The sequence below is a fragment of the Hetaerina americana genome, unplaced genomic scaffold, assembly GCF_022747635.1.
Source record: "Hetaerina americana unplaced genomic scaffold, ioHetAmer1.1.p SCAF_14, whole genome shotgun sequence".
Lineage (NCBI taxonomy): Eukaryota > Metazoa > Arthropoda > Insecta > Odonata > Calopterygidae > Hetaerina > Hetaerina americana.
This window is the reverse complement of record NW_027286514.1, coordinates 12,904,376-12,930,682: the sequence shown is the minus strand read 5'-3', so window position 1 is coordinate 12,930,682 and position 26,307 is coordinate 12,904,376. Positions and strand designations below refer to the sequence as shown.

The 26,307-nt window shown below is 35.6% G+C and overlaps 1 protein-coding gene across 1 annotated transcript in view; it reads right to left on the bottom strand.

Annotated features, from left to right (window-relative positions):
• The window catches only part of Pez (protein tyrosine phosphatase non-receptor pez), a 54,382-nt gene that overhangs the window by 12,864 nt on the left and 15,211 nt on the right, over positions 1 to 26,307 (bottom strand). Inside the window, exons 11-19 of the mRNA XM_071583594.1 lie at positions 24,211 to 24,383; positions 19,586 to 19,832; positions 18,456 to 18,655; positions 14,388 to 14,658; positions 11,052 to 11,203; positions 9,415 to 9,970; positions 4,318 to 4,442; positions 3,750 to 3,843; positions 2,531 to 2,839 (exon numbers count right to left, since the gene is read on the bottom strand). Of these exons, the coding sequence (XP_071439695.1) occupies positions 2,531 to 2,839; positions 3,750 to 3,843; positions 4,318 to 4,442; positions 9,415 to 9,970; positions 11,052 to 11,203; positions 14,388 to 14,658; positions 18,456 to 18,655; positions 19,586 to 19,832; positions 24,211 to 24,383 (2,127 nt within the window). The remainder of the gene's footprint in view (positions 1 to 2,530; positions 2,840 to 3,749; positions 3,844 to 4,317; positions 4,443 to 9,414; positions 9,971 to 11,051; positions 11,204 to 14,387; positions 14,659 to 18,455; positions 18,656 to 19,585; positions 19,833 to 24,210; positions 24,384 to 26,307) is intronic.

The window sequence follows — 26,307 nt, the reverse complement described above, 5'->3', positions numbered from 1 at the left end:
AATAATTTCCTAGATTTGAATATAGAAAGGTCTCACCGAATATACTTTGCAAATAAAAATAAAGCAAGCAAAGTACTTTCTATTGAAGTTGGTGGGGTGGTAATCCCACAGGTACAATATACCAAATTTTTGGGTTATTTCAATTTTCAAATCTCTTTCGATGAACATATACTTTAACTAGTAAGTTAAGCTCAGCCTGCTTCTTAATAATTTCCATTAAATCCACTGTTTCAGTAGCTGTTCTCTGAGCACTACACTATGGAGAATTTTATTCTCACATAGCCTATAGTATCCTTTACTAGGGTTCATCATCTAAGGCCTAGGCCATTTTCAGGATCCAAAAAAGAGCCATTCGGCTCATGACTTCAGCATGACAATGCCCCATGCCATCCCCTGTTTAAAAAATTGGATGTATTGCCAGAGCCATGTATTTATATTTTTCATGTAGTTGTACATACAAAAAGAAATCAATCTGAGTAAGTGAAAAATTGCAATATCCATAAATATTCTACCAGCCAGAATGAGCAGCCGCACAGTTTATTTGTACGCACAACGAATGCAGTTGCCGGTCCAAATTTCATGGACTTTCAACTTAATAATAAACTCCCAGCTGAGATTAAGACCCAAATAAGTATGGCTGCATTTAAAGTCAATCTACTTAGGTTCTTAAAATTAAAAATGTTTTATTCAATTGCTGAATTCCTTAATAATACCTGATAAGGATCTTGTACCCTTTGTATTTATTTTGTCACTTTACCTGGACGAGTCCTATATCAAGTGTAACAGTTTTGATGGCTTGATCGCTGGACAAATAAAATGTATTATTATTATTAATATTAGTGTACAATATAGCACCAAAATATGAACATAAGAAGTGACAGGCTGGTAATTTCGTCATCTAGTTAAGACCATTCTGAAATTATGCTGCATACAATTGAGAAGTACCAGGTCTGTTCACAATGTATCGAAAATTTTTAATTTTTGTGGGTTACGCAAATTTGATTTTTGATTTTTTTGGGGCACTATGTTGGTACTTATGTCTCTCACTTATCCAAAAAGTTTGGACATTTTGAATGCTCAGTTAATTTTTTACAGCTGTTTTGCTTTTTGTTTGGCTTGTCTTCGATTTTTGCCTGTAACAAAAAATGGATCGCAGATTCTGTATCAAATTTTGTGTGAAAAACGAAATTTATTATGCGGATCCATTCCGAATGTTGACTGTGGCATATGGAGAAGCTACCTTGGACCGAACCAACATTTGTCGGTGATACAAAATATTCTCAGAGGGCCGAGAAGATGTGACAAACAAAGAGCGTGCTGGACATCCGAGCATGTCAACAACAGACGATAACATTGATGAAGTGAAGAAAATAGTATTGGGCAATCGTTGAATCACCGTTAGAGAAGTTGCTGAGGACCTAAACATATCGATTGGCTCGTGCCATTTGATTTTTACCAATGATTTGGGCATGACACGGGTCGCCGCGAAATTCGTACCAAAATTGCTCAATTTCGACCAAAAACCGGCAATGCATTACCATTGCTAATGAGGTGTTGGACTCTGTCCGCGACAACCCAAATTTACTCCAGAGGGTCATAACTTGGTGACGAATCATGGGTTTATGGTTATGACATGGAAACTAGAGCTCAATCATCCCAATGGAAGCTGCAGCATGAGCAAAGACCAAAAAAGCACGCCAAGTTTGGTCGAATGAGTAAGTTTTGTTGACAGTTTTCTCCGATTGCAGGGGCGTGGTGCATCATGAGTTCTTGCCACAGGGCAGAACAGTAAATAAGGAATATTACCTGCAAGTTATGAGCAATTTGCACAAAGCAATCCACTACAAATGCCCGGATTTATGGAAGAACAAAAATTGACTTTCAGACCATGAAAACACCCCTGCTCACACATCGTTACTTGTGTGCGAATTTTTGGCCAAAAACAACACACTAATGATACTGCAACCATTGTATTCCCCAGATCTGGCCCCCAGGGACTTTTTCTTGTTCCCAAAACTAAAGAGGCCCATGAAAAGATTACGCTATGCTACGATTGACGAAATAAAGACTGCATCAAAGGAGGAGCTGAACATGATCACAAAAAATTATTTTTGAAGTGCTTTGAGGATTGGAAAAAACTTTGGCACAAGTGTATAATATTAAATGGGGATTACTTTGAAGGGGACAAAATAGATATTCATAAATAAATAAATAATTTTTGAAAAAACACAAAAGTCCCAATACTTTTTGAACAGACCTCGTAAATGGGTAAAAACAAGGAGTTGTGTGAAATTTTGTAAATTTATAAAGGAAGTATTCCTTTCTGTATACACATTAGTAACCAATTGCTAAGAGAAATAGTTGGCCTCTGACCAGTCTGAAGTCACCTTGGATTGATAACAGCATTAAAATTCTCAAGATGATTTGATCCCCTAATGTAAAAAATTTGGAATCACCTCAAGACAAATTTTAATAAGTGCTCATCTCTGTATAAATACTAATGAAATGTATGAGTTTTGAGTCAACTTACTTCACCAAATTCCATGCACTTGGGCTCACCCGGCACAGATGATGGTGTGGGATAATATGGTGCATACGTGGAGGGAGGTATTGAACCACCAGAGGAAGGTAATGTGTTAGGAGAAGTGAGGCTGGCAACTAGGTTCACTTGGAACTCCCACACCATACGCCAAAAGTGAGTGCGTGTCTCTGGAAGTGGTGCTTGGGCAGCTATGTATGGACACCTCTGCTGCTGTCCTTGCTGACTGTAATGCTGTCTTCTGGCATGATGGGCCTGACGCTGAGATCCCACAGTTGAGCTACTTCGATTGGTTATCACCTTGCAGAGAGACATTAGGAGTGATGTGTAGGAGCGACAATAATATTTACAATTTGAACAGTGCACACCAAATCAATTACAAGTCATATCATTCAAAAAATAGTCCCCCTTTTGCCAAAATATTGATACACAAATGATTTTGGCTTGAAATCATAATTGAGCAGCAAGAAAAACCACTAGAAAGCTCCATCACACTTTAAAAACAAGGGGTTGACAAAATTAATACTTGAAAATTATTTTGATCCGTAAAAAGTATTAATTCTGTAAACATATTTATAGGCTACTCGATAATATTACATAGACTTTAAGTAATTCATTACACTTAAGAGGCAATGAACCCACCATTCTGAGTTATTCAAAGAATCTAACCTAGCTAAATCATTCCTCTAGCGAATCCAAACTTATGTCTGTAGGCATTATAGTGATATTTTTTAAGTTTTCTTAACATTTTTCAATGAATCAGGATATACTATGTTGAATCATCACAATAACATACATCCTCACCCAGATTCCATACATGAATTAGAGATCTAAAGGTATTCTGATAAGAAAAAGTTTTCTAACCCTTAAATTTCTTCCACCAGCAGCATGCACATTTCAATTACTATTTTTTTATTAGATCCCTTGTAAATTTTAAAATTATGTTACCCCAAGTTTTTAATAACATTGACCCAAGATAATCAACCATATTAATAGTTTTAAACCAACTTTACCAAAATAATGCATCATTTCCTCAAGTCCACGAACCACATAACTCGATATAAAATTCATTCGACAATATGTCATGTTGAAATGACTTGGTTCACAAACATTTTTATTTGGAATTAATATTTGAATTTTATTTTAAGCCACCATTAAAATATATTAAGTGAGCACTTCTCTTGATAATATATGTCATTTTAATACTCACATTTATATGAGAAGCATTAATATACCCAGTTTTGTTATCCTTTGATGGTGTTAGTCTAACTCTATTGTCTTCATATGGCAATACATCGGGATATCTGAAACAAATATTTCCATTGAATACAAAGGTTTACCTCTTATAGTGTCATGCATTGAAAATAAAAAAAGGTGAATCAGAAATAATTTTTAGGAACATTTGAGGTGTTATGATATGTTTGAAATATAACAAAAAATTCACATTATAATTAATTTTTTTTCGTTTCCAGTCCTAATATTACTAGGCACTACAGAAAATAAATTCATATTATTACTATGTTCTTCAAAAAGATACCCCTGTCCAAAAGGCATTTTTATTTTATAGGTTACTCTATTGGGTGTCTAATAATGATGATTCTGAACTGTATTTCACAAAAGCAAATATATTAGACAATGACAAAAGATAGCAGTGAACAAAAACTTGAAAGAAGGTATATTTTCATGATCATCAAATGGTTTACTTGTACAGAATTAACTAATGTCAGCCACATAAACCATTTATTGATGGACTTAACAAAGGTAAAATCAAAACTCACCTATTTCGAGGAACATTTTCAGGCAAAAGGGCAGTGGTGAAGACTGCATCAGGTCTCTTCCGTGGTAACCTTTCAAATTCAACAAAGAGCTGCCCTCCTTCCAATTTCTTTTCAATTGCTTGGCACTGCAGAATTTAAGCATTTACACACTGAATCCATATTTTTTATTAAAAGACAATAATGCATAATCTACAACAGTATATTAGACACATGAGCAATCATATTTTATCTGTATAACAATTTTAATAAAAAATGAAGATTACGACGAAAAAGAGTAACATTTGTCATAAAATATTTGTTCCAAAACCTACATAGAAATCTATTCGGCCTTTGAACTAAAACTCCAATATATTTTGATGATTGAATCATTAGCTGGAAAAAACACATTATTAACCCTGGTCTCTTAACTATCAAAATTAACTGACTGGATTCGGGGAATCCTCGGGTTAAACTTGGCTTTTTTAGCATAGCTTCAGAGGATTCAAAAATATTGGTGCAAAGAATGTACACAATGGACAAGACACATTAACAATGGAAAAACTTGACTTTTATTCACCAATTGAAGCATTATAATTAGAATTTAACTCTTAGTTTTTGTCTATTTAACTGGCATGTTTATGATTTAAAAAAAATTAAACTGATTTACATATATATCTGTTATTACATAAACAGGAAAGAAAAACCTATTTTTATTTGTACTCATATGGGCTACACCTTTTATTCAGGAGAAAGATTAAGTTATGAGATAAAAAGGAAGTAAGTGCAACCGAACTGTTGGTAAAAGTAATTACAAAAAGCAAAGAGAAACTAGCTCAATTATCGTTCCCATGATAAGGAATATTGATAGATAGTAACAAATGGGCAATGAATCATGGTAGCTGCAAGAATCAACCCACTGTGGTGGATGCCATACCTGAAAGGAAAGGAGGCAAGACCTCCACGGCCATCACCACAAACCCTTGCACAACCAAACTGAAAGAAGCGGAAAAGAAGACACAGAAGTGGACAGTAACCGTTACAAGGGAGAACTGGAATCCTCAGGCAATTTAAGCATAAAGAAGTTGGCAAGCATCCAGAAAGAAATGAATGAAAGAAGTAGAGTTATGTTTCTGCAAGTTTCTGTGACATGAAGCTGGCGACTGCATCCTTCTTCTTTCAAATTTCTCTATGCAAGTTGATAATCTTAACAATAGTTTTGCCACTGGTCCAGGAGGCACCTTCACGCTGAAGTAAATTAGCTACCTTATGTAGGTATCTGAGCATAGACCATTGGAGCTCTCTGATTGCTACTTGCTTGATAGACCCACTACCAAAATGAGGAGAGCCCATATCTATCTTCTTGGATGAAATTATTAGGTTTCTTCATTATTTCTACCACTTTCATTATACCTTATAACAACTTTGACTGATTTTACTTATTATCTATTGCAATTACTTGGGACTTGTGTGTCACCTGACCCTGTCTATCAGCACATGTGGATTTTAATAAATAATTTTGGGAAAACAGTGACTTTCCTTTGCCTAAATTTTTCTCTTCAAAACTGAGGAAGTGATTTGGTTCTGAAATGTTTCTTTTCTTTAGCTTTGATATACATGTGACCGGAAATACTACAAGTATGATGGCTGGCATGAGATCTTTCGCCTGGCAAATAATATGTCTGTATTTACAGCCTATCAAGAAACTTGTTACCAGGTTGCTTTTACTGTATTTCCCAGCCCATAAGATACAACCTGATTTTTAAGGTCAGAATTTACCAAAAAACTTGGATCAGACAGAAAAGACAAATTATTCAGACTTTTTCCACTTAATATGAAGAAAATTTAATTCTTACATTAAGAATTTACAGCTACACCTATATCAATGTTTATTCATTTGAGAATCCTTGCCAGTAATCATGGCAGCACCACATGCAAGAAGTAACTAAATGTGCTAAGGTGTATACATTTATGATTTATTTAGGAATTTTTTAGGATGTACTTTCAACAAAACATGAAAGCTCTTGTTACTTATTACTGACCTAGGTAATAATGGCAACCACTTTCTACGCCTGATGCTGGAAAAAATGCATAACAGTAAGTACTTTTCCAGCAAAATGGTCCTCACTTATAGGTCGAAATTATATCTGTGTTGTGCCCGGCTCATTATATGGAAGCTGATTTTTGAGCACATTTTAGAAAATTTTTTTTGGGTAAAAGTTCTTCTCTAATGCCAGATGTCACTCTTCAGTAAGTAATGGTATCTAATATTCACTCTCATCGCCATCTCTCCCAAAAATCTTCACCAATCAATACGGTGGTTAACAGGGCCTATTGCATTTGGAAAGCTTCACATTTGAATGTGTTAATAAAATATTACCAAATATATCATTAGTTCATCTAAATAACATGCATTTAGCAGATGTGTTAGTTGTATTTATAAATAGATGGGTGACTCTTAACATACAATTTTTTGACTCTTCGCATTCTTGGGTACTTAATGATTAAGGTATCTTGTGACAGAAAAATTATAAGTAACTGTTGACAGTAGCAAAAAATGAGAGACAGTAAAAGAAAACACAATGTTGAGGATTGAATATTGTGAGTTTTCTTAAGAAAATGGATGCCGAAGTTTCTGTTGGAAGTTTGGTATTACTTCACACACTATCTGATATGAGCAAATAATATGACTAAGGCCCATCTATTTGCTCTGGTTTGAATTGAATTTCCACAAAACGGAAAGGCAGGTACAGGAAATTATCCTTGTGACTGGAATGTCAAAGATATCAAGAAATCATCCATATTTAGCAGGTACATAAATGATCACATGTCGCAGAAAGGTGCGGCACTGACATGCAAAATACAGCATAAAATACTTGCATGCAGATAACTTCAATGCAAATATTGGTTGGCTATGGCTGTGTAGAAGACATATTTAATAAAATAAAGGTGCCTCACAAGCACTGATAGCTATGCTGTTGACCATTTATGGAACATTTGCAAGCAATGATGACTCAAAATGATAAACAGTAATGTCAGATCTACAGGGTACGGCAGTTAAATCCGGACAAATGAAACTTTTGTTTAAAAGCAAATGTAATAAAAAAATACAAATGAAAAAGAAAATCCTTTTACACACAAGTAGTGGTATCTGTCAACAGTAACTACCCTAAGTAACCCCCTTCAGCTGCAATGACCACCTCCAATCTTGTCCTGAATCGATTGCATGCACTCTTTAAAACAGCACTGTCCATATTCACGAAGCGGTGTGTAGAGATGCGACATTAGGGTGCCTCATCTTATTGGTAACTCTTTCCACTACGCTGCAAACATGATAGTCGAGAAGGTTCAAGACTGGGCCACTCAGGGGCCGGAACTCCTTTGGCCAGAACATGTCAATGTTATTTAAGAGCCAGTTTTGGACTAAATGACTCCTATGAGCTGGTGCACTGTCCTGTTGAAAGACATATTGTCTCCCCGAGGCAACAGTTACCACCGATGGTTTAATGACATTCTTCAAATTATTCAAATTTGCAAAATTCCTTTAAAATCAGCACCTGAGCATTTCCTCGCCGGGTTAGCAAAACCTTCCCCAGACTTCTCCGAAGCATTAAACTTAGCCACAATATCGTAAACAGTTCATCTGGGGTAACCGAGGAATCGAACTATTTCACTGGGCAAACACCCAGCGCGAACACTTTCGATAATAGCGGCTCTTTGATTGTGCTCCGCACTTGTACGTAACATATTGGCCATTTTGAGGTTATGACACTTTACTAGATAGAAAGCCTATAGCTTTCAATAACGATAATCGTAACCTCCAGTGAAACTACGATATGGCGAACAATTCAAATTGAAATTTGTCCGGAGATAAGCACCGCACCCTGTACATTAGAGATAAAATGTACATTTACTGAAAATTTTGATGGAAAAAAAGCTTAACAAAGTCAAACCAAGGTTTCCAGAAGAAAAATTGGCAAACAAAGGGTGTCTATACTTCGGTATGCTAGTGCGATCATAGCCAAAAGTTGAGGAACACTGCCGTAGGATAACGTCAAGAACATGAACCGATAACGAGGATAATCGATAATGACTAATATCTACCTATATAGGATTTGATAATTGAGTTGTTTATCAAGTTTATCACAACAGACTGATTCATACTCATTTAATTTCCTAAGTTATTAGATACTATATTAATGTCCATGGAATTTCTTAGGGAGAAATAATTGTGCTATTTAATAATTACCGCTGACAAGTAAAAATTCAAAACTTTCACTTCCATCAACCTGATACATCACAATAAATGCAAAAAAATACTATGGCAGTATTCATTGGTCCACAAACAACATTCATATAACGAAGCTTACCTAAAAATATTATTGGAGTTCAAGGATCACAAAACATATTGAGTTTCAATACAACAGATTAACAGCTGTAATATTCCTAGATATTTTAGCAACAACAACTAAATATGTGAGTGAATGCAATTAAGCATTCATCATTTTTATTTTTTCCAAAGATACTTATGATATACTACAGACAATTTTAGAGGAAAATTAGTGATATATTTCATTTAAATAAGTTTATTTTATATTAAAATGGGACCTTATTATACTTAGGGACCCTATGTGTCGCCGGCAGTCAATGGTGCACAAGATTAGGTGGGAACAATTTTTCATGAGGTAATGTTCATCACAACCACATATCATCTGGATTTTGCTTAATCAAGACAACCTCCAAGCCATATTCTCCAGATTAGCAAGGTTTTACTGCACTGAGAATAATTAACATGGTGCTACAAAATATCACAAATAATTATATAGGTATACATAGATAAATTAAGGTTTTTTAAAACTGGAATTTAGAAGTTGAAAGGAGAGGGGGAGATGTGACATCATTGAAATAATAACAATATTATTATAAATAAATATTAGAAGAAAACCAAGATGTCTTTTTGTGGATGGGCTTCAAGAAGCCATTTCAGAGAGTAGAGTGAAAAAAGTGGATGTTATTGAACGTAGTGCTTAGGAAAGAAAACAAAATACTGAAGAAGCTGACTTAAGAACACTAAACTCAATGGAACTTTTGTAGTTCAATTATTCCACTAAGCCCACTCACCACACTCTCCTTCGGCATGGCCAGCAATCCAAGTATAATGCTGTCATCGCCAACCCCATCCTCTGCACTCCCTTGCTCCCATGACTCGGCCTCATTGGCCTTGGACCTGTTCTTACTGCGCCCCACGGCCAGGAGACCACCCCACTTGCGGTGCCGTCCCTGCTTCTCACTACTGCCATCCACACCCCTCCTCTTCTTCTTGTTCCTCCCGCCACCACTCCCTTCAGGGGGGAGGCCTTTGAGAGGGGCCACAGCACTCCCCACCAACGAGCCCACACTGCCAGGGGTAGGCGTGCCCCCTTCTTGATTGGACGTAGATGCACTGCTCCCTCTCCCTGAACCACCATAATCGTTGAAGCCAACCTGGGCCAATGGTGTCGCACTTCTCCCACTCTCAGCAGCTGCTTCAGCTGGCCCTTTCCTTCGGTTTGGGTCCTCTCCCTCCTCAACCCTCCCTCCCTCGGCCCATGGCAGAGGAACGTTCTCATATATTGGTTCAGGTATGGTGTCAAAGGCTTGGCGAAATTGCTGCTGAGGCAGTGTACTTTGGTTTAACCTAAAATTGAATAGGAAAGAATTTATGGCGTGGCATAGATTAAACAAATGCAGCAGAATCCTAATTTTATTTTATTTCAACAAGAGCACTCCTGCCAGGAGTTTTCACATATGCAGCAAAAAAAACATTATATTCCCCCACGAATTACTTCAGAGAATATGTATTTAATATGGAATACATGTTGGAATACTAATGTTGATATCCAGCAAGAAAACAAAGAATGAGTGATAATACATAAGGGATACCTTGTGAAATTGGAGTATGAAATAATAATAAGATTTGTGGTTGATGAAGACAGCGTGAATAAAATAAAAATTGGAATTTGAGGCTGTGGGAAATTATTAATGGGAATGAGATTATCAAGAATAGGAAAAAAAGTCTTTAGTTTTGTAAGCATGCTGGAAAAAAGACAAAGGTCCATCAATGCAAATTTATTTATGACATTTTTAACTGTAAAAATACCAATGTAATTGTACTTGAACAACTTTATTCTATTTTAAACTCCACACATATCACATTATGTACTAACCTCTTTATTCAATATCAACTAATTCAAAGCTAAGAGTAAGCCTCAATGAAAAGTACAGAATTTTGCATGCTTTTTAGTATGGCTAGAATGAAATAACTTCTACAATAAATTGAAAGTCATTTTTTGGTCCCACCTCGCAAATGTATCATTTATTTTGAAATTTTCATAAGAGATTGAATGTCCTTTAGCATTTGTACATCACACAGTTGTGTACATAGGTAGAAAGGCAACATTATCCAGATCAATTTCCCTAGTATTTACAAAACATAAAAAACAGTATTGCAAATTTACTGACCAAATATGCAACCATAATATTTCTTATTAATTCATTTCTTATGATCCAGACATTTCAATTCCCAAGCATCTGTGTCACTAATTGACAGATCCATTATTCTTTGAATCATTGAAACTGAAATCCAGGTAGCCCAAAGGAATGAATTAATAAGTAATTTCGGTACATTTGCCAACATTACATATGCTGCGGTCTGGAAAATATTTCTGATTCTTCCAATTTTAGTTCAAAGTGATTTTCATCAACTCTACCAAACTTACCTTTGAACTTGATTATGATACTGATGCTGGTAATCTTGCTCTTGTTGATGAGAAGGCATTGCCATGATAGCTGCATAAGCATTAGCTGCTTGATAGCCTTGGGTCCCAACACTGCCCCTGGTTGACACCAAATCGGGGCTGGACTCACTCACCTAAAAATTGGAAAGTAGAGAAAAACATGAAATTATAGCAAGCACTCATGAAAAACAACTGTAAAATTAAGAAAAGCTTAATTCTAATTTTGGCATCAAAACTAAGAATAAGATCATATCAATCCTATTAATATTTTTCATTTCTGTTTTCTCAAAATGATAACTGAAATTTATAATGACACTTTACCTTTTTTCGAAATCTACGAAACAGGCAAATACCTCCTGGTTGTGTTCTATATTCCTCTCGATTAATAATCTCATTACTGCAATGGCATCACGCCTCCCCTTTCTAAACCCAAACTGATCATCCCCTAAGTAATCATTTGCCCTACTCTCTATCCTTTTGTTTATGATCCTGAGAACAACTTTAGCTGCGTGGGATATCAAACTTATCGTCCTGTAGTCATCACATGATGCAGCCTTTACCTTTTTCGGAATAGGAACTAACATTGATCTCACAAAGTCTTCCGCCAAGATTCCTTCCTCATAGATACTACAAATCAGACCATATGGCCTCTTCCTCCCACAATTTCCTGAACATTTCAGTAGTTCCGCAGGAATGTTGTCCACCCCCACAGCCTTATTTGATTTCATCTCTCTTATTACCATTTCTATCTCATCGTCAAGTATGCCTGGACCTAAGCTACCTTCATCTATGTCATGTTCATTTTATATGTCTAACCTTGTTGGCCTAAGTTCTTTACCACACAGTTCTTCTATTCATTCCCTCCATCTCTCTTGTATCTTTTCTGTGTCAACTATTATCTTTCCTGACTGATCTCTAACTGTTAGCACAGATCTTCCCTTCTTATGCCCCAATAGTGATTTAACCTTGCCATATAGAGCACCAATTACACACTTCCACTGCAAACTTTTCATATCCTCACATGGCATCTTCCATAATGCTTCTTTTGCTTTATTTGTCGCCCGTCTCAATTTATTATTTAACTCTTTTTACTTCAATTTTTACATTCTTCCATTTTCTTTTCTCATCCATCTTTTTAATCATCTCATCCGTGATTCATGTTTTCTTTGTCCTTTCCCTTTAACGGTTCCTATATTTTCTTTTGCGGCTTTCAATATCCCTTTCTAGATGCATTCCCATTTTTGTTCAATATTACTCAGCTCTTTACTGTCCTCCATGATTTTCTCAACAGCTTTCTGATACTCCTTCCTTGTCAATCCATTTAATGCTTCTACATTCGATTTTCTAACCAGCTGCCATTGCCTCATCTTTTGAAACAGATGCTACACTTCATCACCACTAAATTGTGGTGTCTGAACCAAGTGTTGGTGATGAGTAACCCCCGTCTTCTACAGAACTCCATTGCTTTCTTGCCGAGGTCGTTCCTCGTGCCTAAACCGTAGTCCCCCACGTCATCATCATCTCTTCCTTTGCCTACCATCGCATTCCAATCCCCCATCACTTTCAAATATTTCCCTGCAGGAACACATGCGATTATGTCCCCTAACAGATTGTATATCCTATCGACTTCCTCCTTATGATTGCTCGGTGGCATGTATACCTGAAAAATGACCAAGTTCGTTGGTTCTGCTTTTATCTCTACTAGTAATATTTTATCTGTTACATATTTTACAAATCCTTCAATTACTTCCTTCCCCTATCTCTGACTTCACACTCATTCCAGACCATAGAACTACATTCACTCTTCTTTTTATAATTCCTTCCCTCTCTCCTTGTTTTGTCCTATATATTTATTTATACCAGCCCTAGTGGCATTGGGTAACTTTCTCACCAGTTAATCCAGAGGTCGCAAGTTTTATTGTCACCTTCCACTTCACTTATCTTGATGCATACTTTGTTTGCTTTTCCCAAAACTTCTAAATAAAGGTGTTGGATACTTTCTGGATATAGATAGGTTGAAGCTGGGAAGTTTGAGGAGGGGTGAGAAGCCTTTTGCTGGTGGCAATGTGAAAATAGTCGGAGGGTGGATGTTAATGATTACCCATCCAATCAGAGGTAGAAGGCCAAGTATGTTTACAATACTAGGTGGTTTCCCATGGCCTTGCTTGACCCATAGCATTACTTTGCACAAAGGCTTAAGTGATCAGTGTTTATGAGTGTATAGAAACTGACTCGTTGGTGATTTCATTCTAAGAACTCATGGAACTTCCATTATAACCATTTATGAAGAACTAAGAAAATCGGTAAGCATTTCTATGCTACCTAAGCAGAACAATTTTAGCACCTCATATTCCGGTCAGTGACTTCCATTTCAAACTAAATGATACTATTGGGTAGCAATGAATAATTTGATAACACCACTTTCTGAAAGTATTCCCCTAAAAGAAAATCATGGGTGATGATCTACCAGATTTGTAAGCATTTTGTGTTCCAGGAATGTAAAAGGAATCATGAATTCTAAGCTCAGCAAAAACAAATTCTAAAAATTTTTGCACAGAATAAATTCACATATTGGTTATTTAATCTAAGACCAACTTAAATATAAAATTAATGAATGCTCATATAAAATAAAAATTTATTGACCAAATGAACAAGGCACTGTCTCAGGCGTCACTTGGTGGAAGTATTCCAAGTTAGTCTACCCTCATTTATGCCTAGTATGAAATACTTCCACCAAGTGATGCCTGAGAGTAATTGGGTGAGTTGATCTCTCATTCAGTGAAATATCTCTGATATCAAATATCATATAAACAGCCAATGATGGCCTTGGGGGATCACCCCTTTTTCCCCTGGTGACTCTCTCCACATTGCTCAAAATTATTGACTGATGGGCCAATGGAAAAGGCTCCGGTAAAAAAGGAAATGGTAATGTGATGGTATGGGAAGGCTGTTAGTTTATTCTCATTTTGAATCAAAATATGCAAAACATCCTATATTTTTCATGATTGCTGATTTACTGTCCAAGATAGCTTGTAGGTAACTGATTTGATTGATATAGAAAGTGTTTATACATGTATGACATTCTTTTGCAATGTTTAAAAAATGATATCTTGGCTTTGGAGTCACTGACGTAACATGCACAATCATCCAGCAGGATTTGATCTTTATTCCAAATCCTGGTAACAATAGAAATTATTCATCAACTGTGGTGCAGCAATATTTTGGTAAGTAACAGAGCCACAGCAGCATCACTATCCAGTCACATATTCATAGCCCATCAGACAAAAACAACATAGAAAAAAACTTGTAGTAACATGCCTGCATTGCAACAAAGGAAGGTCTCTGCTGAATGATAGCCAGGCCAGATTCAGCTGCCAATGGGGGGCCACCATGACTCAACGCAGCATGTCCTGTTGCTGTGGCTAAATCAGGTGTGCTGTTACTCTGACAAGCAACCCCACGACTGCCCACGCCACTCCAGCCCACCTCACCAGCTCCACTAGGGTAAGGAGGAGGTGGCTTGTAAAGGTGGAGAATCTGGTGTATATCCCGAGCCAAATGTCCCTCCACCACATCCAGATCTGGAGTACTGCAACAAGCACACAAATACAAATTTTTATTAAATTTTTGGTAGAAGCCAATACTTGTTTAGGGGTTCCCCCATAAGTTATGCCACATTCACGAGATGTCTTATTATGGAATAGAGTGACCAAGGGGGAGAGAGAATATAGGGTCTGCCTCAATGTCATTGAGTTCAATCCCAGAGTGTTAATAAATTTGCATGCAATCAAAATCACTGGCCTATTAAGCCCTCAATCTTGATCGTACTATAGGAAAATGTTAAAAATAAAAAATAGTAATCAAGAATCCATAAAGAGATATTTATATGGCACTCCTTTAACCTACACTTCTCACTGCAAGAACTGAAAATAGCCAGGATGTTATGACCTAAAGTATAAATGAAGACCTAGATTATACTCACTTGGCATTACAATTAATGCACAAATATATAATCACAAAAATGAAAAGTAAAATGAGCTTATTTTCACAATATTTTATACCTTATGCCGTAAATATTGGCGAAATGAATAAATGACAGTTATTTGAAGGATAAAAACACTGTCAGAGTTCTTGTAACAAAAATAATAATCTTGTGCTATCACTGTTTAAATAATTGTACTCAAAATATAATTGCATTCCTCCTCCCCACTGTTCAGCTATCTTGCTTCACTTATTTCCCACTATTATACATATTTTTCTCCAGTTGAATCCGTTCTCATGTCTTGAAAAACACCTCTTTCTTTTCTGCTCTCTACCAAGCAACCAGTCCCACACCGCAAGTATGGATACTTGTTAGAGTACTGAATATACTGCATACCATAATGCATTTAAAGTCTAAAGAAAGAGAATTATAAGAACTCTTGAATTTGGCAGTCCAGTGTTAATCACAGTCAGGCACACCACCAGATACCAGTAATAATGAAAACTTGTATCAACTGAAGTACTCATATCACACTTTTTAAGGTAACCATAGTCAACCAATATAATCCTTGCACATCCTTCATAGAGTCGAAATCAACTGACTCAAGAACCCTATGCAAAATTTCTTATCTTAAAGGGTAAAAATATCTTTAAGTTGTAACAACTAACAACCTTTGCGGAGAGAAAATGAATTTATTGGGATTTCATTTTCCCATTGACCTTCTATCCTGGCTTTGAACCAAAATACACTTGAGGAGGAAATGGTAATAAGGTTAGGAAGTAAGGCTCTAATGATGATGGAAAATTACTCTTAAATCTGATATCTTTACTCTCTAAGAGAAGAAATTGAAAAATGTATTCTCACTTCAACTGGAAGCAATAACAAGAACATATCATTTAGATAAAATAGTACTCAACAACATTATTGGAGATGGGAATCCCAGGAACATACTTGGGACATTAAGACCTAACCAGCAAGAAAGGGTAATATCACCCAAACATTGCTGATTAAGTCAAACAATAATGTTTAAGCAGCTAATTAAGGAAATATTCTGCAGGTGATGTTTTGTAAAATAATGAAAATAGGAAAGGTCCAATACAAAGAAGTACAGATATAAGAAATTATCATAAATCAAGCTACAGAATTTATGCTTTACCTTTGATCTTACCTTTTTATGCAGTGACAGCAAATTCAAAACCAAGTTTTTTTTAAATACTTTAAAATTAAATGTGAATCAAAACTTTAATTGAGAAGTTCTTTTGACTTAAAACATTGAAAACTGTATGTATTACTGTTGGACTTAAACCATAACATATTAAATACTGCAAAAATTGAGAAATGTTTCAATATTTTAATTAATTTTAAGTATTTTCATATCTCAATCTGCAGTTTTTAGTTTTAGTTTAGTTTGACAATGAGTAACATAATATGGCATGGGTGCGATTCAGGATTAAGTCCCTTTTTATTTGCACCGGGGCTGAATCTGTATGGCTTGGCACAAAGCTAAAACGATACTTTTCCCTTACAAAATTCAGTGAAAATTGCACTTTTACACCATTGTTTAGCTTCACATTCACAAGTTTAACGTAATATGATGCAATTCTAAATATTGCCTTCAGAGTCATGGTTCATTTCACAAAATAGTCCTCAGGTAATGCAGAACACCTCATTGAAGATGAATGATTTGCTGCTAAATCTGTGCCCTTAGCACCAAAGCTGACTCCAAAAATTCAAGTTAGAAAACTTGGGAAAAACTTTTTAAATTGAGAAAAGGAGCATGTTTTGTCAAAAAAGTTGTCTAAAATAAGCCTCTGACAGATATTTCAGTGTCTTTTGACAATGTGATTATTCCAAGGAGTGATAATGCCTCCTTCCTGGGTGTTACCCTGGATAGTAGACTAAACTGGGAAAGCCATATTTCTAGATTACGCCGAAAACTCTGTTCAGGGTGCTATTTGGTACGTTCTATCAGGCAAACTGTAAATAATGAAGTGCTTATGTCTATCTATTATGGTGAGTTTTATGCCCACGTAATTTTTAGTATTCTTTTTTGGGGCCCATTACCCTGTGCTCATGTTGTATTTAAAATCCAAAAGAGGATACTAAGACTAATGTGCAATGCACCCCTCAGAGCTCCATGTCGCCCCCTTTTCAAAAAACTTTGTATTCTCCCTCTTCCCTGTGTGTATATGCTAAGTGCTATTGTTTATGCTAAGCGCCATATATCATTATATACCACCAACAATAGCATTCACAATCATTATACCAGGAACTGCAGTCATCTACATGTGAACATCATCAGAACTTGCAAGTCTACTTTTTCCCCCCATAACATGGGACTCTTATTATATAATAACCTTCCTCTGGTTATCAAGAGCATAGAAAAAATGTCAACCTTTAAATTCAAAGTGAGGGACTTTTTCATGTGACACTTATTCTACACTATTGATGAATTTCTGAATATGTAACAATGTATTGTATTTTATGTTAAGATCTTTGACGTGCCGTATATCTTGGAACATGAATGTACCCAGATCCTCAGGCAAATAAATAAATAAAAATAAATAAATAAATAAACATTTTCCCTTGACTAATTCATCCAAAATGCACAGTCGATGTTATGATCACATAAACCCGTACGGTATTAAGTTATATAATTAACGAAATAATAGTGATGTTGAGTTCAGCATTTTCATATGTGTTTGAATTCAGCACCCTGAATGTTCATGAATAATATTATTTTACATTGCACAGACTGATAACTAAAAATTTAAAACAAAAAAGTCACAATTACTTTTAAAAAACCATTACTCAGCCTTTTATATTCTTGAAAATACTTAAATATGTAATTATATTTAAAATACTGACCTGAATAAGTTGGTGCATAGACACTCCCCTGCTAACTCAAGGGTCATAGGTTCAAGTCCCATTTTGGGAATGAGTGTAGGGTAAACTCAGTACATTAGCTTTCAAGAAATCTTACTCATGAGCATTTATCATATAAAACGCATGTCATGGTAAACATTATCAATTTAATGGATAACAAAAACTTTTTTGCTACATCCAAACATTTTGTTACAAAAACTCAGCATATGATTGGAACTGGGGCTCAAAATTTATACATGTAATCTGTGTGAAGGGAAAATTCCCTAGTATTATGGTCAGTAATATCACCAAGAAATGATACATGTTTGCTTCACTGATGGCAGGCTAAATAATGCCAATGGAAATCCCATATACTTGAATCACAAGATAGGATTATTAGAAACAAAATTGCTTCCAGCATTAGTAATATTCTTCATAAAAACATAAGTTATAATACATGACTATACCTAGAAGGAGCGAAACTAAAATACACTTTCATGATTACTAGCATGTGACATAAATTGGGTGTCTACACTTACCTATGAGTGTGCACCACGTGATTGGCTGCAGACAGAGCACCATTGCCCACCGAGAGGTGGTTTTCCCCAGCTCCAGCTTCTCCAGCACCACCTCCCCCACGGGAAGCTCCACTTATATACATTCCCTCCATCACTCTAGCAACATCTGGATACTGCTTTGGATAGTGACCTCCGACAACACTCCCATATCTTCCACGGACCTAAGAAATTGGTAATTCAAGAAAAACATTTGGCATTTTTGTTGGATGCACACCAATATTCCTTGCAATATTGATGTATCCACAATATATAAACTTAAGTAGAGTATGACGACCTGAAATAACTTGATTTCAATTAATCCAATTTTGTAAATATTCCAGCAAAGTTTTTATTGAGTTTCAAAAAAATATGGAGGGTATCTCATGAGTATTCTATTGAAATTTTTAAGGAGATAGAGGATGTAATTATTTTCTACATACATTATGTCACAAAGTAATCATATTAATGTGCATAACACCCCAGTTCCTGAGTTAAAACATAGTGTTACACACCATGAGATCTTGTTCCATTTAATTCCTAAGAAATTTACAGTACAACAGTATACCTCAGCAGCTTGACTGGCTTAAATAGCCAGAAATTTAGAGTTCCAGCCTTAATTCCAGAATAGGCAAATGATTTATTTGATGTGAATTTTCTTGTAAATGTTTAATTGCATCCATTGAGATTTAGTGTTAATTAGAAGCATTTTTTTAAAGTCTTACAAAGTGCACGGTATACGTCTTCATATACTTTTGGCCATCAATCAGGTAATTCATTTATGGTTTCACTTTCTTATCTCCAAATATATTCCACACATAGTTCTTACTATGCTTTTGTTTTAGCATACTGTATAAACACATGGAACACACACACATCCATTTAACAGACACACCCCATTTTCAAGTTTTAGACTGATTGAAAAAATCATAAATACTCCACAATTGTCAGAAATATGTAACTTTTTATGGAATTAGGTGGATAATCCATCTATAGATATAACTCCAACAAAAAACATGAAATTTTCAGAGCGCATTCTTATAAATCACTTTATTACTTTTGAAAAAATATGTAATTCAAGCTGATTGCAACGGAAAAGACAAAAAATTTCTTACTTCTTGAAGGTGTGTCTGATGTATCTCAGGCTGACTGCTGTACAGGAGGCCCATGTGGCTGGTGTGAAGAATGGCACCAGCATCCCCCATTCTCCCCAGCCTGCCTAAAGCTTCCCCACCAATCCCTCCACTACCCCTACCCACCACTTCCTCCCCGTGACCCCTTCCACCACCCTCCCCACTCCCATATTTCTGTTGCATGGCTGTCTCATAATCCGGTGCTGGACGATATGACGGAAGAAGAGACCTGGGAATTGACAAGATTCATATAATGTGATCACTTTTGTGCACTATAAACAAACATTAACTTGGGAAGAATTTATTTTGCTATGATGAATATTAAATTTGTTACAAAAATACATTTTATCAAAAAAACATTTTTTTTTCTTACTGTTATTTTACAATGGTAAAATATAAGATGCCAAAAAATAGCAAAAAAATTTATAAACATACATATATGTATATGAGAAATGGCTATAATAACATTACCACTTGTTTTACATCAATGAAAAATATTTATTTAGATCATAAAAACAATTCTTGATTAAATAAAATCTTAACGCGGATTTAAACATCTGATATGAGTTGGCATCTTTTATCTAATATATGATTATAAATATTTATTGTCAGCATAAAGGGGCCTTTATTGAAATAAAGAAATGGAATGCTGTATTAAACGCACCTTCTTTCTTTGTCTTGTGGCATAATCATGGACAAACTCATTTTTTTTAAGAGACATTTTTTTTCCAACACACACACACACATGGTATATGTACAAGCATATTACAGGTAAGATTTCGAAATATATTAAATGAGGTCTATATGATTCTCTTTCGAGGAATTTTGGCCATATATCTTATAAACCTATTTGTGAGATGAACACTCAGTCAACATCAGTAGCGGAGCCCCAAAAAATAATTTGATTGCACAATAGTGACTGGAAATAACCAAAGTAGGCCGTTTTCAAAACTGCTTGATCTATAACCTTTTCTTATACATCACTTCCCTAATAGATTCATTCTTATATTTCCTCTCATTCTGTGATCAGAGATGTAAAGTAATATATAGAACATGGTATTCACAGAAATCAAGGAGTGAGACTTGAATAAATTTAACCACGGATATGGCTGAAATGTTCACTTCATTAAAAAGTATATTTAATCAATTAATGACAATGTATCAAATAATAGCATTATTGAAAATCATGTTTATCAACCACTAACACATCCACTGCCCTCACTGCACCTGGTACAGTCATCCAACCCTTTCATCAAATACCCTGAATGCATCTCACCAGGTCCAGGTTTGCCACTATACAAATTGGTTTAGTTGCATTGAGTTATAGTTATGGGGAAGGGTTTCAAGATGGCGGCCAGTTATTGTGCAAGCTGGTGTAGCGCCTGTGATATTTCCTTTAATTATATTGTAAAAGTAATTGATTGCAAATTATGTCCACACGTTGTTTAATCTAAATGCACTAATCTGAATTATCTATTCTTGAAAGCCTTATTTGAATGCAGAGATATTTTAAAAAAATATTTTTCTTATCTTGCTAATAAGTTTGCACTATCTGACATGGCATCCATCATCGACATGCTCAAACAGGATATTATAAGTTCATAGGATTGCTGCACCTCGAGGTTCCAGCAAATGAGTATAAACCTCATGTGATGTGTCAACGAACATTGGTTAAATACATGTGAACTTGATACTCTTCATGTGCTTGGGTATCTTATTGCTAGTGCTTTCTGCCGATCATTGCACAAAAATGGTGGGGGTTTTGATTCTACTCTCTGAATGCTTTCCCCATATTCCCATTGGTTTCTCGTACCGATTTCTCAATGATGAACAAACATTTGAATACAGTGTTACCTGTTTCAAAGGGGATAATACTGTTTTTTATGTATTGCCTATTGATCGTTTACCAGAAAGTGTCTTCTGTGTTTTCCGTACCAAACTAATGAAACTCTTTGAAATAATCCATAGGTCTATCCATGACCCATTTATAATAATTACAGGTAATTTCAATTGTGATTTTATGGATGATTCCAAACATAAACATGAATTTACTAACTTCATTTAACATCTATGTAACCAACTGTAAACCTACTAGAGAGAGTGCTGGTTCTCAAACAGTTTCAGATAGCGTATTGACTAAAACCAATCTTGAACTTGTTCAAACAAATAATATTAATGCCCACACATTGACATTATCAACCATCGTAAGTTATTAAATTTTCATGGGTGGTCCAATTTGTTTTGCTTGCAATCCTTTCACAAACCTTTTGAATATTTCTATTCCACCCATAGGTGGAATTTGGAACGTATGGAATATGGAAAGTGGAACATATTTTGCATTTTGATATGTTTTCCTATTACCCTGAAGCATAAGAAAAATAAAAGCTCATCTGTTATATACAAAAGTCAGTGGGTCTCAGATGAAATTTATTGAGTTTCAAAGAAAATAACAGATGCAACAGTGTATTACAAAAACAATTCAAATCCAGGTGACCATTATGAATATTCAGCGCTAAAGAAAAGTTTTTGCCAAATCTTAGAGTCTGCTAAAAAAATCCTTAAGCAAATAATACTAACCAATGCAGACAATATATCTAAAGAGATCTGGAAAATTATAAACGAATCCAAGGGTATACATCATTTACAACAAAATATTCAGCTGCATGACCACAGGAAATTCTATTCCATATCACCTTAAAATGGCCTCCATTCTGAATGATTTCTACCTATTCCAACAAATTCCCATAGCTTCAGCCAATTCAGTTAATTATTCTCATCTTCCTAACACACGCAATTTATTATACAGGGTCCATACAATATGTATCGGGACTGGTTCGCTGTAGCTTCAATGGAGCGGTGGATGGGGGTCCGACCGGTCAGTTCAGTAGAGGGGTCCCCCACCACTCAGGCCCACTTTATTTCTATCACCTACGGTCATGCGTTGAGCAAGGAAGTGGATTTTAATGACGTGTGATTGTGGTGCCGTCGCACCAGCATGGAGCGCACAGTCGAGAAACGCTACACTGGGAAGTTTTGCGTTAAACTCAGAAAATCTGCGTCGGAGACCCTTGAACTCATTGAACAGGCTTATGGGGTTGATGCCTTAAGCCTCACAAGAGTTTTTGAGTGGCACAAAATGTTTAAGGAAGGCCAGGAGCTCGTCAAAGACGATAACCGCAGCGGATGCCCAACTACCGCTCAAACCGATGCTCAGGTGGCCCAAGTAAAAAAAAGTTTTGGACTCTGACAGGCGTTTAACCATCGCCCTTATCAGTGAGGAGATCAGCCTTTCAGTCGGGACTATCCACACCATTGCAACAGTGGCTCTTGCGATGAGGAAAGTGAGCGCGAAGCTGGTGCTGAAAGTCTTGAGCGAGGAGCAAAAACTGATGTGGGTGGAAATTTAGCTGCTGACGATATTCGGCATCGCAACGTTGACTCACCCCCCTTACAGCCCCGACCTGGCTCCACCTGGCTTTTTCTTGTTTCTGTGAATAAATTGGGAGCTCAAAGGATATCGGTTCGACTCCATCGAGGTGGTTCAAGTGGCGACGACAAAGGCTCTCAACGGTATTCCAGGAACCGATATGAAAGTTAAAAATAGTAAGAATATCATAATGTCTTTTCGAAAATGTGAAATCAGCAATCTCATCACATGGAAGTAAAGATGACATTGTGTAAGAAGAAAGTGATAACTCAAGTGAAAATATACACAGAAATAATTTAGCAGCAGTGATGAAAATTTCTGGGATTCTACAGTAAATAAACGTTGATGTAGCAGCTAATTTTTAATGCAACAATGCTCTGCACTCTTCTGTCTAATCCAGGTATTTTTCGTAAATACTGACCTGGAAAATCATGGTGTGTCTTATGCGTGGTTCAAGTGAAATAGAAGAAATTTCCTCTTTTTCTTGGCCCCTCTGCTTATACATACATGTCTCATGGGCCGTGAAATACTGAAGTTTTTTTTTGTTGGTACAACTATGCATATGTAGGGGAATTGTGATAACAAATATAATACCAGATAATAATGGTAACCAATAGTAATAACCAGATTGATAATGGATGGTTTAAATTAATACCAATGATTAAAATAACCAGTAGATGTCATGGAGGAGAGAGGGTAATTGAGAGAAATTAAAAAAAGGAAAGACGGATGCACAGCATTTTGATTGGTGATGGTATGGTGAAGATTGTGATGGAGGGGAGGATATTAGGCAAATGAGGAAGGTGTAGGAAAAGGATAGAATGCTGGATAGAAAGAAATGGGATAGAATGAATGCAGGATCAAAGCCTAGTTTTTTATTGTAGTGAGCGGCATAAGATTGAGCCTAGTTATGCGAGGTGTTTCCCCATCTAAAACAAGCCTCACAAAAAATAAAAACAGTAGACTATGAAATAACAAAGGTAAAGAATCCCTAATATTAAACAGGGATATGTATGTGAAAAGATAAGTAAGAGTTAATGCAAGGAATTCTGCAAAAAAATGTGAGGGAAACGATACCTCCACATAATAGTAAATTATATTAAACATGATTAAATGTACCTGCAAATCACACATTTGAAACTATTAATGGAGCAGTTTTATGACACATCACTAATTTTACCTTAGCTTATCAGCATCAGAAGCTGTCACTAAATCCAAGCAAGATGTTGACTGAGCCCTTTGGACAGCAACACTAGGTGTTCCTCCCACCCCAATAGGAATGCCCCACTGCATGACATCCTCATGGGCTTGCTGCTGATGCTGGGGACTGAGATGCTGAATGTGCTGATGAACCTAAAATCATTGGGGAGGCAAGCACACAATTATATCTCAGGATAATGAATAACTAATGTGTCATGACAAGGGCGCATATATATTTATGAGTTTTCTAACTAACTGTTTGTATTGAAATAGACAATAGCTTACACAGCAGTCATGGCAATATCAATTGGAATTGTGAACTAAGCCATTATACACGAATGGGAAAATAAAAATTCTTGAATGAAACATAAAATGCACCATCACTATGTACCTTCATTCCTAGAGTTTCCAAAAATGTGTCCATTTAGTTAGAACATACATAGGAGTAAGAGAGTGGTTAACGAAATGTCCTGAGTATTAACAATGAACAAACTCATTTACTCCTCTGGCAATGATTTTGACTAATTATAACTGAATTCTTATTAAGGGGCTACAGACATTAATCCCAAATTTTCATTCATACCACAACAAAATGTGAAGTGTTGTTTCTCTAATTCTAGTTGACTTGTAAAACACAAATAATATCTTATTATTTAGAAAAATGCCATTCTAAGCCAACATTGAAAAGATTTTTAATACAATCATGCAAGTAGCATCTTAAGAAAACCTTTGTCCAGCTCACTACAAAATAAATTAATGACAATTTGCGTTTTTCAAACTATGAGTTCTATACTTAGTTCGTCCTCCGATTTTGCCTTAGGAATACAACTAAATTCAAAATTTTTCAAGATGATTAATGTGAGGGCATTTTTCTTTCATCATTTCTGTTCAAATAACAAGGATCCACACAGCTGATGTAGAGAGTCTTGTCATGCAAGTAGACTTACAGAAAGATCATGACAAACTGGACATAATTAACCTCAGTCAACTTTTTCACATTTTAATAGAAAAAAGGGAAGAAGAGAGCTTTCTTTTGATTGAAAATTACCTTTAATATACCATAAAATGAATTTTTTTTATAACTTCATTGATTTCAGTGGAAAACTATTGCAGTAACTCATAATTTTTATATAAGTGATTTGGGTGCAATTTTTTGGACAGTGATATCATCTAACAATATTGCTTTTTTTTCAGAATTCATAAACTTTTTTGGGTAAATTCTTTGGCACTACTTTGGAGACTTAACTTAAAAACTTAAAGAGATAAAATAATACTAACGTCGGTTTCAATAACATGTTGCAGAAAGTAAAGTGCATTCTCAATCAATAGTAAGCTTAGACTGGACAAAAAGTGAAAACAACCTTAGAAATAGCATAAGGGTTTTAATTATTAAATGAGTGGCTGCATAAAATGGAAGGAAATATATTGTGTAAGAACATGGAAGAAAAAAAGGGAAGAATTTGGGAGCTGAAGTATCACATGATGAAAAACTTACGTCATTTTTCAATATACATTCAGTTCATGCATCTCTTAAGTGCCTTGTTGCTTTCACTTGATAACCAATGCTTTATATCTAAAGTTTGTATTGCCCATAGCCAACATAAAGTCATTTACTATGATGTTACAGCACATTCATCTAGAAATTCATTAACTGTTGGAGCAAATGTATCAACATCCCATTATATCAACATCATATTATAAGCTTGATTTTACAGAAGTGGAATACTTAGGATGAAGCATCAATTACACTTCGAAAACTTATGATACAAATGATAGATGCTCAGTTTTTTAGTTTATGATTCCACTAGCTCTTTAGATTAGAACATGGGGAACATTTTATCCAGAAGTGAATTTGGCACTAATTATAAGTTTGGTGGTGTTAATAGGCTAAAACCCCATATAAGATTACACACTATTCCTAAGAGCTTCATAGATCCTACAAGGCATTTATAGATCAAGCTTTTATACCATGTTGTCCTTCACACATAAGTAGGTCTAATTGGGTCTACATTACTGGCTTTCTATGAGGTGAAGAAATACTTTGTAAAAGCCATAACACATATTCTAATAAATGAAT